Here is a 17,146-nt window from a genome sequence, read left to right on the forward strand (position 1 = left end):
TGTTATTAATTGTTATTGATAATATATATAAAAATGGTATCAGATATGGGGAAATCAAAGCATATAATAGATGTGTACGTTGTTTTTTTTTCTATTCAAAATAGTGCATCTCTAAATTACAGGAAGTAAATGGGAGGTGAAGTTATAAAATATATCAGAAGTCACGTTATATTATATAGGTTAAATATTGGCAGTTAGTTATTTCAAAAAGTAGATGTAAATAATTGGATCTAACATGTATCAATAGGGCGTGATCCAAAATTAATAGCATTGACTAGATCTCGAGGTGTTAATTTTCATTTTATATACATAAATATTTGGATTAATGATAAAATAAAGAACATCAAATGTTCAGAATTAGAATAAGGGAAATTAGGCCAAGTAACTAAGAAAAAAAACAAAATTAAAAATCTAACCAAAATCCCCCTCTCTCTCCTATTTTCTCTTCCTATCTCTCTCTACTCTCTCTCCCAAAATCTTATTTCTCTTTTTTTTTTTGGTTATTTAGCAAAAAAGCCCTTAGAATAATATGATTACATTAATAAGGAATCAAATAATAATAAGGAATCAAATATTGGTTTGTTAACCAATCCGGGTTTGAAGGAGTCGATGGTTATATTAGGAGTGATATATTATTAAGTCATATTATTAATAATAAATGAATGATAACTACTTTCTAGTGAGAGTCCATTTTTAAAAAATCACATATGAATTGAAATTATGACTTAAGTTTTAATATATAAGATGCTATTGGCTTTTGTATTTATAATCTTTTCACTAAAAGAATTTTAAATTCATTGTTACTCAGTTAAAGCTTTGAAAATGTTATATTATTCATGTTTGATGGAAATTTATAATCTATTTGACGTATAAATATTTTACTTTTATGTCTAGATAGTTCAATCTTAATCTGACATTTCATCAAAGATTTTATAAACTAAAACTCATCTAGTGAGAATGATTAAATTTAGCTAACCAAACTTATCTAATGAAAAAAATAAAAAGAACATATTACAAATTAGAAATCATGACGCGAAGCTAGTCATATCGACATCTAAACACAAGAAAAATCTTATTAAAATATTTGTTCTACCAAAGAACCTAGATTTCTCTGATCAAATTCATATTTTTCTTGTATCAAACTGTTTGAATTCAAAAAAATTAAGTGAAATATCTTCTTGAGTTAAATATTTGATTGATCTCTTATTGATTCACATGCAATAACGTCATCTATTTTTCATATTAAATATAAAATACTACTTCCATCATGATAAGTGTGACATTTGTGATGATATAGTTTTAATGTGTGTTTAGCTATTTTAATTTCAGTTTATATTCTTATATTTATTTTCTTAAAATTTGAAATTAAATTTGAATTAGAATTTTCTAGAGTTCAATTCTGCTACAGAAATCAAATGATATCACACTGATTTTATAAATACTTTGAAAAAGATTTTAAAAGTTTAAATAAATCATGTATCTTAAAATTGTAAACTGAATCAAAACTTTTAAATTTCATCTACTTTAAAAGAACAATACTTAGGTTCACCCCTGAGGTGAACTTATGAATTCACCTATTTCCTTATTTCAATCATATTACCATAAATATTAATGTCACATAAATAAATAAATTATAAATTACAAATAAAATAAACTTTAAATCATAAACTCCAAATTCGAACCCTAAAACCAAATCTTAGATCTTAAATTTTAAACCCTAAACCCTAAAACCAAACCTATACCCTAAACCCAAACTATATACCATAAATCCTAAATCTAAATTTAAATCCTAGACCTTAAATTCAAACCATAAACTCTAAACCCAAACTCCAAACTCTAAACCCTAAACCCAAACTCTAAACCCTAAATCCTAAACCTTCAACCCAAACTGTAAACCATAAACCCTAAATCTATACCCTAAAATGTATTTGAAAATACATTTGATGATCATTAACCCAAAAGTATTTGAAAATTTTGGGTTTATAGTTTACAGTTTGGGTTTAAGGTTTAGGATTTAGGGTTTAGAGTTTGGGTTTAGGGTTTGGGTTTAGGTTTAGAATTTGGATTTAGGGTTTATGGTTTAAGTTTAGATCTAGAATTTAAATTTAGATTTAAGATTTATGGTATATAATTTGGGTTTAGGGTATAGATTTGGGTTTAGGGTTTAGGGTTTGGTTTAAAATTTAAGATCTAAGATTTGGGTTTAGGGTTCGAATTTAGAATTTATGATTTAAAATTTATTCTTTTGTAATCTATAATTTATTTATTTATGTGACATTAATATTTATGACAATATGATTGAAATAAGGAAAGAGGTGAATTCATAAGTTCACCTCAGGGGTGAACCTAAGTATTGTTCACTTTAAAACTAATAGAATTGATTTCAAATAACAAAAATAATTGATTTAAGGATAGTCGAATTTATTTTTACTTGATTTATTTTTATTTGTGATTAATGATTATTGAATGTTTGTTTTTTTTGTCATCAACAACACAGACTCATATAGACTCTGCGGACTAAATTGGGAACTCTGCATCCATGTGAATGACGAAAGACGATTGCTGTCTGGCACTGCGCGCTAGACGATCCGCCTTTGAATTCTCCGTCCGTGGTACATGGATGATCTGTGAGCTCGAGAAACTGTCTTTTAATTTCTTAATATCCTCCAGATAACTTACGAAGGCTGGCCGCTCCTCTGGTTCCGAAACCATCTTTTCACCAACTGAGAATAATCTGTTGCAAACGTAACTTGGTGCTGTCGTAAATTCTTCATACACTCCATTGCCCAAATTAAAGCCTCTACCTCTGAATGAAGTGGAGATAGACTGGCCCTAATATTTTGCGCCCCCATTAAACCCGTAAATCCTTCTAGCGTGCTAAACCACCATTGTCCCGAGAAAAATTCCTTATCCTTCCAGGAGTCATCCGTAAAACACCATCGCCCTGGGATTGTGGGAAGTTGGTGTACTTGTGGTGTTATAGTTCTCCGTGTGTCCGTCTCTTGTGCCGCAGCCCACATATTAGATTCGGATTCAGCCAACCTTAGTGTATCCCTTGCATCAACATCCAAATTACTAAATACCTTATTGTTCCTTACTTTCCAAATATACCATAAAGTCCATGCGAATTGATGATCCTTCATTTTTGGTAAAACTCTCCAAAATAAGTGATCCATATTAGTGAACAGTGAATCCGATGGAAAGATCTCTGGGTTAGTCGGAATCGTTGATAGCGCCCATACTTGCCGTGCTGGAGGGCAGTCAAATAACATATCATTCAGTGACTCCTCAGCATGCCCACATCTATCACAACCAATATCCCCTTTCAAACCTCTTGCTTTTAGATTTTTTTTAACCGCAACACATCCTGAAATAATCTGCCATAAGAAGTGTTTTATCTTCGGTGGACATTTCACCTGCCAACAATAAGCTTTCAAGGCATCTACTGTTGGTCCATAGAAGACCGGTTTTGTCCCATTATCTAGATAGACCCTTTCCACCTCATATCCTGATTTAAGCAGTGTATTTTCCGTTTTTAATAAAATGCCAACCATCCTTATCTTCCATAGTCGTACGACTAAGAGGAATACTTTCAATTATTTTCGCATCCAAGGGGTCTACCAAATCCTGAATTGCCTGTGAACTCCAAGTCCTAGTACCTGGAATAATGAGAGAGTCAACTGTAAGGTCCGGTAACAAGTTATGTTGATTTTTGTTTGCTGGTCTCGGGCGAGTGGTTGGGAGCCAGGGATCATTCCATACTGAGATAGCTGACCCTGTTCCCACCTTTTTAATTAGTCATTTGCTAACCAGAGATCTAGCTGATACAATACTCCTCCAGCCATATGATGGGGAGTATGAACGGATCGGTTCCAAAGGTGAAGCGTTCCTGAAATACCATACTTAAAACACTCTAGAGAAAAGAGTGTTCGATTTAGTAATTAGGCGCCAAAGTTGCTTTCCTAGCATCGCCGTATTGAAATCCATAATATATTTAAACCGCAGTCCCCCTTCGTCTTTGGAGATACACACTTTATCCCATGATTTCTAGTGCATGCCCTTAGTACTTCCCCCCGGACTCCACCAAAACTTTGCAACTTTACTCGTCAATTTCTTTACAGTGGCCTTTGGCAATCGGTAACAGGACATTACATGGTTTGGTAATGCCGTTACCACTGACTTAATTACAACTTCTTTTCCTCCTTTAGTAAAGAATCTAAAAGTCCATCCATTGATTCTGGTATCTGCCCGATCCTGGACAAACCCAAATACATGTACCTTCAATCCCCTATATTTTCTGGTAATCCCAAGTAAGATCCCATACCTCCTATATTCTGTATCCCTAATATATCTCTCATTTCCTGCCTCTTGGATTCCTCAATCTTATGTCCAAATTGTATGGAAGATTTTTGAAAATTAATCAGTTGCCCGGACACCGCCTCATACTCCTTTAAAATCTTAAGAATAGTTTCGCATACCTCCTTTTGTGCCTTACAAAAGAAAAGACTATCATCTGCAAAAAGTAGGTGAGACACTGATGGACAAGCTCTCGCCACTTTCAACCCCGTTAATTGATTTCCTTGTTCCGCTCTCTTAATATTCGCAATCAGAGCTTCTGTGCACAAAATGAACAGATAAGGGGATAGTGGATCCCCTTGCCTAAGTCCCCGCTGAGGAATTATAAGCCCTTTTTGTTGACCATTTAGTAGTACCCGATACTGAACCGAATATATACATTCCATCATTAATTTCGTCCAATGACGATCGAATCCCAATTTATTAAGTAGAGCCTGAATAAAATTCCATTCCACCCTATCATATGCTTTACTCATATCCTTCTTAATCGCCATATACTTATTTTGATAAGATTTATTTGTCCTTAGTCCATGAAACATTTCCTGTGCAATCAGAATATTATCTGATATTAACCTCCCCGGTACAAAAACCGATTGCGTTTCCGAAATAAGTCCTGGAAGACATGGCTTCAATCTCTCGCATAATACTTTTGATATAATCTTATATCCCACATTGCAGAGACTAATAGGTCTCAGCTCTGTCATCTTAGTAGGCCTTTCCGTCTTTGGAATCATACAGATATTAGTATCTCCTAGAATCAACCTAGAATCCATATCTCCTGTGCTTAAAAATTGATTCACTAATCCAACCAAGTCATCCTTAATAATATGCCAAGAAACTTGAAAAAATAAAGCTGTCATTCCATCTGGCCCTCGTGCTTTCTCCGGATGCATCATAAATAAAGCATGTTTCACCTCATCCTCTGTTGCAGCCCGCAAAAGACGTTGGTTCATCTGAGAAGAAATAGATGGTTTTACTTCCTCCAAAAAACGATCAAATTCTGTAAGAGAGGTGGATGTAAAGAGGCCCCCTAAATAATCCACAGCCACCTGCTCCACTCCATTTGCATATGTTATCAAATTCCCTGTTTCATCATATAGTCCTACTATCCTATTACGAACACGTATTTTCCTTGTCAAAGCGTGATAAATTCTGTATTTAGGTCCCCCGATGAATACTCATATTTCGACTTTTTGATGCTAGTACTCCTCTTCATCCTTATATGCTTCCTGCAATTTCTTCGAGAATTCTATTATTTCCTCTTGAGACCTAGAATCATCAATTTGCACCTCTTCTAAATTTCTGAAGATCTGCAATTTTTTCCTTCCCATACGGTGGGTTATTCTTTCTCCAAGCCGCTATTTCATGTCTACAATTATTAATTTTTGAGACAAAATTCTCAGCAATTCCATTACCAGAATCCGTCCATCCCGAAGCAATCGATTCCAATAGACCTTCCTATCCAATTCATCTATTATTGAACCGGAATTGTCCCTTTCGTTTGCGGATTTTATCTTCAATAAAAACAATAACCGGTCGATGATCTGATCCTATCAGTCCTAAATATTCCGTATGAGAAGCAGGAAAAAGAGTGTTCTCATTCCTCGTTGGCTAGTGCACGATCCAATCGGCATCTGATCATTACAGCTCCCTTACTTTTTCCTCGTCTACCTTGCCACGACATTTTATTTCCCTTTGCCGGAAACTCTAGTAACCCACTGTTCCTTTTCATTTCATTAAAAGGAACAAAGGAGTTAACACTCCGTAAAGCCCCTCCATTTTTTTCATGGTTGCCTGTGATCTCATTCAAGTCTCTGATTATAAACCATGGCTCCGATCTTGCTAACCCATACCATGTTAGTCTCTCCCACACCTGTTCTCTTAGTTTCTGTATCGGGTCGCCATATACAAATGTTAAAGAAATCTTTTTACCAAGTGTGACTGTTTCCACATCTATCATCCGATTACTTGTGTATAAAACCTGAATTTGAAATTCATTGTTATAGAAAAGTGCCAATCCGCCGCTCCTCCCATTGGGATCCACAGTAACCAAGTTATCATAGCCAAAATGGGCCTGCAATCCTTGCATAAAAGTTGCATCATTTTTTGTTTCCGAGAGAAAAAGAAACTCTGGTTTATATTTCTGCCATAATTCTTGAAGATAACTCATAGTCCATTTACTTCTCACTCCCCTACAATTCCAACTTAAAATCTTCATAAAACAATTTTTAAAGAAGCTCCATCGAGCTGAAATATACAGATTTGACGATATCTTGATATCCCATAATAGCCGAAGGCCCAATCCTTTTTCTCCTGATATACCATAAACCGGAAACCAAATAATTTGAAATTACTTTCTTCATAATCCCACCATTGATCACTTCTCTTACCAATTTTCATAATATGTAGATAAAACTTCCATTCCGAAGTCATCAGTTCCTTATATAACCACCAAACACCATATCTTATTTTATTTAAACTTATTTGTTTGAAAAATCCTAATATGCATTGAAATTCCCTCGTACATGTCTTGATATGGTTTTGAAACCTCTTACTCCAATTATTTCCTCCTCGCTTGCCCAAACATTGATACCGACTACATATCACTGGTTTCGAATCATTGTACCTTTTACACCAATGCCAGTAGCCAAAATAGCAAATTTTATTCAAAAACATGATCTTATAAGTAGATCTTACCAACAACCAGAACTTCAATAGAAAAACAGGAACCCAAAGAACCGCAACGAGAAAACAAACTAAGATGCTCATAGAGCTTATTATAATAATTGAAATTCGAAGACCACAAGCCAAGAAACGCTCGCTCCCTTCCCCATTCTTCGCATCTCCAACCATCCCGATGAACTGACTCTGCGACATGGAAACCAAAGAAAGAGAAAAACCAGAACCTTTGTTATGCTTTGATGAATAGAAAAGCGAAAATCTGATGCTAAACTGACTATGTCTCAAACTCTCTTTATAGTAATCCCAGAAACCCTTCTCTTCACGCCAAATCTCAGTCCCCTTATAACCAAATCCACTGTAATTGATTTTAGAGATCACAAACCAGTAGTCTAATAGCAAATAAAAAATCTGTGTAACCCCATTGAATATCCAGTATCGTATCCATAGTTTCCAATCACCAGAATTAGAAGACAAAATCTTATGCTCTCTGATCTTTTTTCCAATTGAGTGAGACTTAATTATGGAATAAACAAAAAGCATACCTCTATTTTCCAGGGATTCCATCTTGATGAGGACTGGTAAATGTCAATACCAAATTTTAGAAAAAATGTATGTTTTATCTATAAGTTTTTCATTATTTTCGTTAGAAACTAATAGGATACTCAATGAAAATTTATTTGCATGCCTATGAAATAACTAAAATTCTCTTTTATTTTTATTTTTATTTTTTTTCTTTGAAATTGTTTATCAAAAAGCTAATTTGGTTTTGGTTTCATTATTTTCATTAGAAACTAATGTAATAGTTAATGAAAATTATTTGATTGTCTACAAAATAACTAAATTTCTCCTTTATTTTTGCTTTTTTTTTTATTTTGACATTGTTTACCAAATAACTAATTTGGTTTTGGTAGTGCTAAACCAATTGCTTTATCATAACAAATGGTGTCTTTGATTACCAATCCATTCAACTTTCAATACTCCATCAAGAAATCATCAAACTCTACATTTTATAATCTATTTTCCGGCTATCTACATAGAGAATAAATTAGAAATTAATCTATTAAAATATTATGTGATTTGGAATGTACTAATTTTGAATAGCAATAACAGAATCCAATCCTTAATATATTAAAATTATTTAGTTTAATTATCATAATTAATGTAATTGTTTGGAAATTCCAATTAAAAGTTTAGTTGCTAATTTTGAAAATTGCTCCTAATTAAAAAAGTATTTTTAATCGATAATTCAATTTAATTTTCCACATAACTATATAACAAGTTCTTGAATCATGCATTCTAATTGCCCCCTTTGCTATTAGAAATTCTTTTTAAATAAAAATGGATGATAATGGCCAATAAGTATATTCCTATAGAGAAGAGATTTCAATATTTTGAAGATACAAATGTTCGGTAAGAGATCAAATATGATTCAAAATTTTAAACCGTTATTACTATATTGGTACGGGTGATTTAATAATGAAACCAAAACTCCACAAGTAATTGCTATTTAAGGAATTACCTTTGTGAAATGAAAAAAAAAAGTAGATTATATATTTTTATCATTCTCTATCACCTACCTACAGTACTTTAATGTAAACATCGCCATCTAATAGTGAAGACTCACTCTACACGCCGTTAGATCTGAACAATCTCTCTATCTATCATAGATGGCAACATAGAGGAGCACAAACGCATAGTGTAAAAGGAGATTAATATTTTAAATTCATTGTTACTCAATTAAAGCTTTGAAAATGTTATATTATTCATGTTTGATGGAATTTTATAATCTATTTGACGTATAAATATTTTACTTTTATGTCTAAATAGTTCAATCTTAATCTGACATTTCATCAAATATTTTATAAACTAAAACTCATCTAGTGAGAATAATTAGATTTAGCTAACCAAACTTATCTAATGAAAAAAATAAAAAGAACATATTACAAATTAGTAATCATAACGCGAAGCTAGTCATATCGACATCTAAACACAAGAAAAATCTTATTAAAATATTTGTTCTACCAACGAACCTAGATTTCTCTGATCAAATTCATATTTTTCTTGTATCAAATTGTTTGAATTCAAAAAAATAAATGAAATATCTTCTTTAATTATATATTTTTATTTATTTCTTAATTATTAACATACAATAACATCATCTATTTTTCATATTAAATATAAAATACTACTTCCATCATGATTAGTAAGAATTGTGATGATATAGTTTTAATGTGTGTTTAGCTATTTTAATTTCAGTTTATATTCTTATATTTATTTTCTTAAAATTTGAAATTAAATTTGAATTAGAATCTTCTAGAGTTCAATTCTGCTACAGAAATCAAATGATATCATATGGATTTTATAAATACTTTGAAAAAGATTTAAAAAGTTTAAATAAATCATGTATCTTAAAATTGTAAACTGAATCAAAACTTTTAAATTTCATCTACTTTAAGACTAATAGAATTGATTTCAAATAACAAAAAGAATTGATTTCAACTTACACAACCAATAACACCCTCTAAACCATTTACACTTTTCGAACTAATAAGCTCTATAAACCACATAATGTAAGTGTCACAGTAGTTATTATTGTGTAAATCTATGAAATAAGATCAATGTACACTCATTGTTCATCATTATATATTAGTCAAACCCCAAAGTTGTAGTGTTATTATGCAAATTATTTTAGACGGTGAATCTTTTTTAAGGACAGTTGAATTTTCTTTTTACTTGATTATTTTTATTTGTGATTAATGATTATTGAATGTTTGTTTATATTTTAATTTACTAGTTTTTATTCATGTATTTCCATGTTGCATGGAAGTAAATGTCAATACCAAATTTTAGAAAAACATATGTTTTATCTATAGGTTTTTCATTATTTTTGTTAGAAACTAATATGATACTCAATGAAAATTTATTTGCATCCTATGAAATAACTAAAATTCTCCTTTATTTTTGTTTTTATTTTTTTCTCTTTGACATTGTTTATCAAAAAGCTAATTTGGTTTTGGTTTCATTATTTTCATTAGAAACTAATGTAATAGTTAAAGAAAATTATTTGATTGTCTACAAAATAACTAATTTTCTCCTTTTTTTGCTTTTTTTTTTACTTTGACATTGTTTACCAAATAACTAATTTGGTTCGGTAGTGCTAAACAAATTTGGTTTTGGTAGTGCTAAACCAATTGTTTTATCATAACAATGGTGTCTTGGTTACCAATCCATTCAACTTTCAATACTCCATCAAGAAATCATCAAACTCTACCTTTTATAATCTATTTTCCGGCCATCTACATAGAGAATAAATTAGAAATTAATCTATTAAAATATTATGTGATTTAGAATGTAATAATTTTGAATAGCAATAACAGAATCCAATCCTTAATATATTAAAATGATTTAGTTTAATTATCATAATTAATGTAATTGTTTGAAAACTCCAAATAAAAGTTTAGTATGCTAATTTTGAAAATTGCTCCTAATTAAAAAATTATATTTAATCGATAATTCAGTTTAGTTTTCCACATAACTATATAACAAGTTTTTGAATCATGCATTCTAATTGCCCCCTTTGCAATTAGAAATTCTTTTTAAATAGAAATAGATGATAATGGCCAATAAGTATATTACTATAGATCTTTCCTAAATTACATACTCACTTTTTATATACAAATTCAAAAAAAAAAATTACCATATTCAACCAAAAGTACCAATTCTTAAGAATAACCGAAAAAATCAAAAATCATATCTTATGTCTTTGGTTGTTCTCCAGAATATCTTGAGAATTGAACAAATGAGTTCATTTTAGTAACGGCTTCTAGTCCTGATCAATTACGATCTCTTTTCGTTGTTTACTCCTTCCATGCATCATTAGTCTCTGCATTCACATTATTACAATAGCTTTTTGTTTCTTGATCAGCTGATGATTACCTAACTGTAATGTTTCTTAGAACTGGATTTCGTCAGCTTTTACTGCATTTGTGGTTGACGAGAATCTTTGTTCTTTGTAATTTTACGAATCGAAGTCTATTTTCCCATCCAAAACTAGCAGAACAGCGTCGTATTGATGTTAGCCTAAAATGTTTCAAAAACATTGCAGCTTGGATCAAACACGCAACCTTCAGATCTTCAGTCTTAACTTGTTGTGTTAATCAAGTAGTATAATATAAAACCTAAGCTACTGAGAAGCTATTACCATAATGTTCAACAACCTATAGTCTCGCACAATTGCATATTATGTGAATTACAAAGAAACTTTTAATGATCGCCAAAAATCCATTACTTATTGTAAAACAGAAAATAATTAGTAAAGTATACGGATGTGGAGAGTAAACAAAGGCCATTGATTCACTATCCAACAATGCTTCACCATGGCTCTGATAACCCCCAATTAAATCTTTTTTTTGAGCTAAATGGATTTATCAAAATCAAGGTACATTCTGTAAGCATCTCTATCTGCAGAGTAGTAGCTTTTCACCAGACAGTCTACTTGGAACCCATGTTTTTTGTACAGATTCACAGCAGCAATCCTGGTGGGGTCGACATGAAGTGAGACCCGCTGTATCTTTCTGCTTCTGCACTTTTCAATCGCTGCTCTTAGCAATGCTTCTCCATGTCCTTGTCTCCTGCAACTCTCCTTCACTGCATAATCCAACAAAATACACAAGAAAATACTCTTAAAATACATTCTTTATGATTTTAATAGCTCTTGATAAGAAGCATTCCACATGTGTATATATATATATATATTAGTCATTATGTATTAGTCAAACCCCAAACCCCAAAGTTGTAGTGTTATTATGCAAATTATTTTAGACGACGAATCTTTTTTAAGGACAGTTGAATTTTCTTTTTACTTGATTTATTTTTATTTGTGATTAATGATTATTGAATGTTTTTTTATTTTTTAATTTACTAGTTTTTTATTCATGTATTTCCATGTTGCAGGAAAGTAAATGTCAATACCAAATTTTAGAAAATGTATGTTTCATATATAGGTTTTTCATTATTTTAGTTAGAAACTAATATGATACTCAATGAAAATTTATTTGCATGCCTATGAAATAACTAAAATTCTCCTTTATTTTTGTTTTTATTTTTATTTTCTCTTTGAAATTGTTTATCAAAAAGCTAATTTGGTTTTGGTTTCATTATTTTCATTAGAAACTAATGTAATAGTTAATGAAAATTATTTGATTGTCTACAAAAATAACTAAATTTCTCCTTTATTTTTGCTTTTTATTACTTTGACATTGTTTACCAAATAACTAATTTGGTTTTGGTAGTGCTAAACCAATTGTTTTATCATAACAGTGGTGTATTTGGTTACCAATCCATTCAACTTTCAATACTCCATCAAGAAATCATCAAACTCTACATTTTATAATCTATTTTCCGGCCATCTACATAGAGAATAAATTAGAAATTAATCTATTATAATATTATGTGATTTGGAATGTCATAATTTTGGATAGCAATAACAGAATCCAATCCTTAATATATTAAAATGATTTAGTTTAATTATCACAATTAATGTAATTGTTTGAAAATTCCAATTAAAAGTTTAGTATGCTAATTTTGAAAATTTCTCCTAATTAAAAAATTATATGTAATCAATAATTCAGTTTAGTTTTCCACATAACTATATAACAAGTTCTTTAATCATGCATTCTAATTCTCCTTTGCTATTAGAATTTCTTTTAAAATAAAAATGGATGATAATGGCCAATAAGTATATTCCTATAGAGAAGATATTTTAATATTTTGTAGATACAAATGTTCGGTAAGAGATCAAATATGATTCAAAAATTTAAACCGTTATTACTATATTGGTATGGATGATTTAATAATGAAACCAAAACTCCACAAGTAATTGCTATTTAAGGAATTACCTTTGTGAAATGAAAAAAAAGTAAATTATATATTTTTATCATTCTCTATCACCTACCTACAGTACTTTAATGTAAACATCGTCGTCTAATAGTTAAGACTCACTCTACACGTCGTCTCCCCCCCCCCCCCCTTCTGACTTTCTAACAAATTTCGAAACATATCTAAGTTTTTTCCTTAAGTTGTAAAGCTTATTATTTATCTGGATATCACTAGCTTTACAATCTGGCATCTTTTTTTCTCAAATATCTACAAAATGATGCTTTATCAATACAAGCATCTTTTTGTACTCTTTAGAAAATCCAAGAATTCCTTTATATATAGATTCCTCCTCTTCTTGGGTGAAAACACGAGTATAATCAGGCTTCTGCTGTTTTTTCCTCTTACCCTTGTTAAAATCCATTTTCTAACCTTTCAAATTCAAAGGAAACAGATTAGTAACAAACCAAATTCAAAACTAAGAGAAAAATATAAATTTAATAAATAGCTATGAACAAGCCCTGTTGTGGAAAAATCAAACATCCTAACTACACAAAAAAAAGTTTAATTTTTTAACCACTCTGAAAATGAGAAAGAAATTGGACTGACTAAGTGAAAATAAAATCAAGAATGCACAATTGCACCGACCAAGGAGTAATCTTAAAAACAGAAAACTGGAAATTAATTAATTCAAAAAAGAACCAATACACAGTTTAAGACAAAGAGAGAAAGAGAAAGAAACCGCAGAAACAAAGCAAATATTAGAGTATCCATATTTAAAAAAAAAATCTTGTGAAAGTTTTAATTTCAAAGGATAGCAACAACTTACAATTCCTCAAGGTTTACTAGTCTAGCTAGAGTGATAGGCAAGCTTCCTGTAAATCGATTTGATTCAAGATGCCTGCAAAACCAGTTTCAGAGCACGAAGGAGTTTTAACTGTGAACAAACCTGTATATATAACCCTAACTTAAGGGAAAAAAAAAGAGTGCATACTCCATTCAAATAGGCAAAGCCTCCGAGCTTAATCTCAAACTAGTAGTATATATGATGAGTTTCTTAAATCAAAACACCATCCAGAAAAGAGTGCATACTCCATTCAAATAGGCAATCTAAACAAATTGTTTTTATCATAATGTTCGTTTCGTTGTTTACCAAATAGCTAATTTGGTTTTGGTGGTGCTACACCAATTGTTTTTATCATAATGTTCGTTTCGTTTGTTGAGAATGCTTGTGTCTTTGGTTACCACTCCATTCAACTTTCAATACTCCATCAAGAATAATCATCAAACTCTACATTTTCTAATCTATTTGTTTTGGTAATCCACATAGAAAATAAAGTAGAAATTAATCTATTAAGATATAATATGATTTGGAATGTAAAAATTTGGAATAGCAATAACAGAATCCAGTCCTTAATATATTAAAATTATTTAGTTTAATTATCGTAATTTATGTAATTGTTTGGAAATTCCAGTTAAGAGTTTAGTATGCTACTTTTTAAAATTGCTCCTAGATAAAAAGTGTATTTAATCGATAATTCAGTTTAGTTCTCCACATAACTATATAACAAGTTCTTGAATCATGCATTCTAATTGCCCCCTTTGCTATTTGAAATTCTTTTTAAATAAAATTTGATGATAATGGCCAATAAGTATGTTCCTATAGATCTTCCTAAATTACATACTCGCTTTTTATATACAAATTCAAAAAATTACCATATTCAACCAAAACCAATTCTTGAGAATAACCGAAAACAATCAAAAATCATATCTTATGTCTTTGATTGTTCTCCGGAATATCTTAGAAATTGAACAAGTGAATTCCTTTTAGTAACGGCTTCTAGTCCTGATAATTTATGATCTCTTTTTGTTGTTTACTCCTTCCCTGCATCATTAGTCTCTGCATTCACATTATTACAATAGCTTTTGTTTCTTGATCAGCTGATGATGACGACCTAACTGTAATGTTTCTTGGAAATCACCGGATTTCGTCAGCTTTTACTACATTTGTGGTTGACGAGAATCTTTGTTCTTTGTAGTTTGAGGAATCAGAGTCCATTTTCCCGTCCAAAACTAACACAACAGCGTCGTATTGATGTTAGCCTAAAATGTTTCAAAAACATTGCGGTGAGCGTGGATCAAACATGCAACCTTCAGTGTGTTAATCAAATAGTATAATATAAAACCTAAGCTACTGAGAAGTTATTTTCATAATGTTCAACAACCTATAGTCTCGCACAATGCCCATATCATGTGAATTACAAGAAACTTTTAGTGATCGCCAAAAGTCTATTATGTATTGTAAAACAGAAAATAATTAGTAAAGTATACTGATGTGGAGAGTAATTAATGAGTGTGTACAAGGCTATTGATTCACTATCCAACAATGCTTCACCATGGCCTTGATAACCCCCAATAAATCTTTTTTTTTGAGCTAAATGGATTCATCAAAATCAAGGTACATTCTGTAAGCATCTCTATCTGCAGAGTAGTAGCTTTTCACCAGACAGTCTACTTGGAACCCATGTTTTTTGTACAGATTCACAGCAGCAATCCTGGTGGGGTCGACATGAAGTGAGACCCGCTGTATCTTTCTGCTTCTGCACTTTTCAATCGCTGCTCTTAGCAATGCTTCTCCATGTCCTTTTCTCCTGCAACTCTCCTTCACTGCATAATCCAACAAAATACACAAGAAAATACTCTTAAAATACATTCTTTATGATTTTAATAGCTCTTGATAAGAAGCATTCCACATGTGTATATATATATATATATATATATCTACCAGTTAATTTATCAAACAGTTTAAAATATATGTCACTAGAATTTTGGCAAGTTAAAAACTACTTGTTCTTTTCACGAGTTTGTCATCACTTTGTAATTTCATCGAACAGTTGGTAGACATGTGCTTATACCTGCGAGCTTGGTGATGGAAGCGGAGAGAGAAGACGGCCAAGAGTACATGACATAGCCCAAAGTTTCTCCGTCGGCTTCCACGTATAGCAACCCGGCGTTTCTCTTGCGGAGCTCACCGTCGAATGTTTGAGCGAGAGATTCGTGTTTAGGGAATGTTTTCTTCTCCAGCTTCACGATCTCTTCCACCACTTTAGACCAATTAGCAGATCCTCTGGTTAGTTCTACCGGAACTCCTTTCTCCATTGTAGAAAGATTCGATCTTTCGGTATTGAACGATGTTTGATCCTCTCGTATACAGTGGACGCATGAAGGTGATGATTGTATTTTGTTTTGCGACGGAGACGACTTTGACTTTAGAAACTATTCAAAATTGTGAAATCACCCACCAAATTTAATTTAATAACATTTTAGTCGTCATTGGAACATGACTATCCCTTTATTCTAGGGGTGGGCATTTTACCCGATACCCGAACCCGACCGAAAAAACCCGAACCGAAACCGAACCGAAGTAGCAAAATACCCGAACGGGTATTGAATTAGGAGAGATTGGATATCCGAACCCGAACGGGTAATACCCGAACCCGAATGGATATCCGAAGATAACCGAATATATGTATACTTAAGTCTATATTCCTAGTTTACTTCTTTAATTTTATTCAAAATATTTATTTTTATTATGCACATAGTTCAAAATTAGATAATTTACATATAATTGGAAAAAGGTGAAATTTTTACTCATTTAAAATGCATGTAAAGATTTTTATTTCATTCATTAACAAAAATTACATCCAAAATTTAAAAATAGTAATCAATTTATATATTTTATTTGTAAAATGTTATCTTCAAATTTATTAATCATTCGATTGTCAGAAAATAAAAAAATCAGTTAAGTGAAATTTATATTTTTTAAATACAAAAAAAACTTGAGAAATGAAAATTTTAATATTTTTTTCCAAAATCTAAATATCCGAAAATCCGACCCCAAATACCCGAACCCGAACTAAAAATATCCGAACCCGACCCGAAATAAAGAAATACCCGAACGGATATTACACTCCTATACCGAAATACCCGAAAATTCGAAATACCCGATCCGAACCCGAACGGGTACCCGAACGCCCACCCCTACTTTATTCATATAATTAGAGAAGCAATTACAAATCAGAAAACAATTATCTAAACAAATGTGGACTGACAATAGATTGTGGTAATGATCTTTAATTATGGAAACTGTTTACAAAACAAAGCAGTTATGTAGTAAACATAGAAGAAGGAATGCCATAGATGAATTATCAACACAAGTCAAACTCCGACCCTA

The 17,146-nt window shown here is 31.4% G+C and overlaps 1 protein-coding gene across 2 annotated transcripts; it reads right to left on the reverse strand.

Annotated features, from left to right (window-relative positions):
• Positions 1–11,435: 11,435 nt before the first annotated feature.
• Positions 11,436–16,192, reverse strand: LOC108862261 (uncharacterized). Of its 2 annotated transcripts, none has more exons than XM_057010853.1 (2): positions 15,828–16,192; positions 11,436–11,685 (listed from the first exon to the last, which is right to left on the reverse strand). In XM_057010853.1, exons 1-2 carry the CDS (start codon positions 16,069–16,071, stop codon positions 11,453–11,455), a joined length of 477 nt encoding a protein of 158 aa, XP_056866833.1. In that variant the 5' UTR covers positions 16,072–16,192; the 3' UTR covers positions 11,436–11,452. The 2 variants fall into 2 exon arrangements, with proteins under 2 accessions (XP_056866833.1, XP_056866834.1); XM_057010854.1 differs by lacking the exon at positions 11,436–11,685 and adding an exon at positions 15,165–15,579 and having other exon boundaries at positions 15,828–16,188.
• Positions 16,193–17,146: the final 954 nt, after the last annotated feature.

Source organism: Raphanus sativus, chromosome 5 (assembly GCF_000801105.2).
Source record: "Raphanus sativus cultivar WK10039 chromosome 5, ASM80110v3, whole genome shotgun sequence".
In the NCBI taxonomy this organism is placed as follows: domain Eukaryota; kingdom Viridiplantae; phylum Streptophyta; class Magnoliopsida; order Brassicales; family Brassicaceae; genus Raphanus; species Raphanus sativus.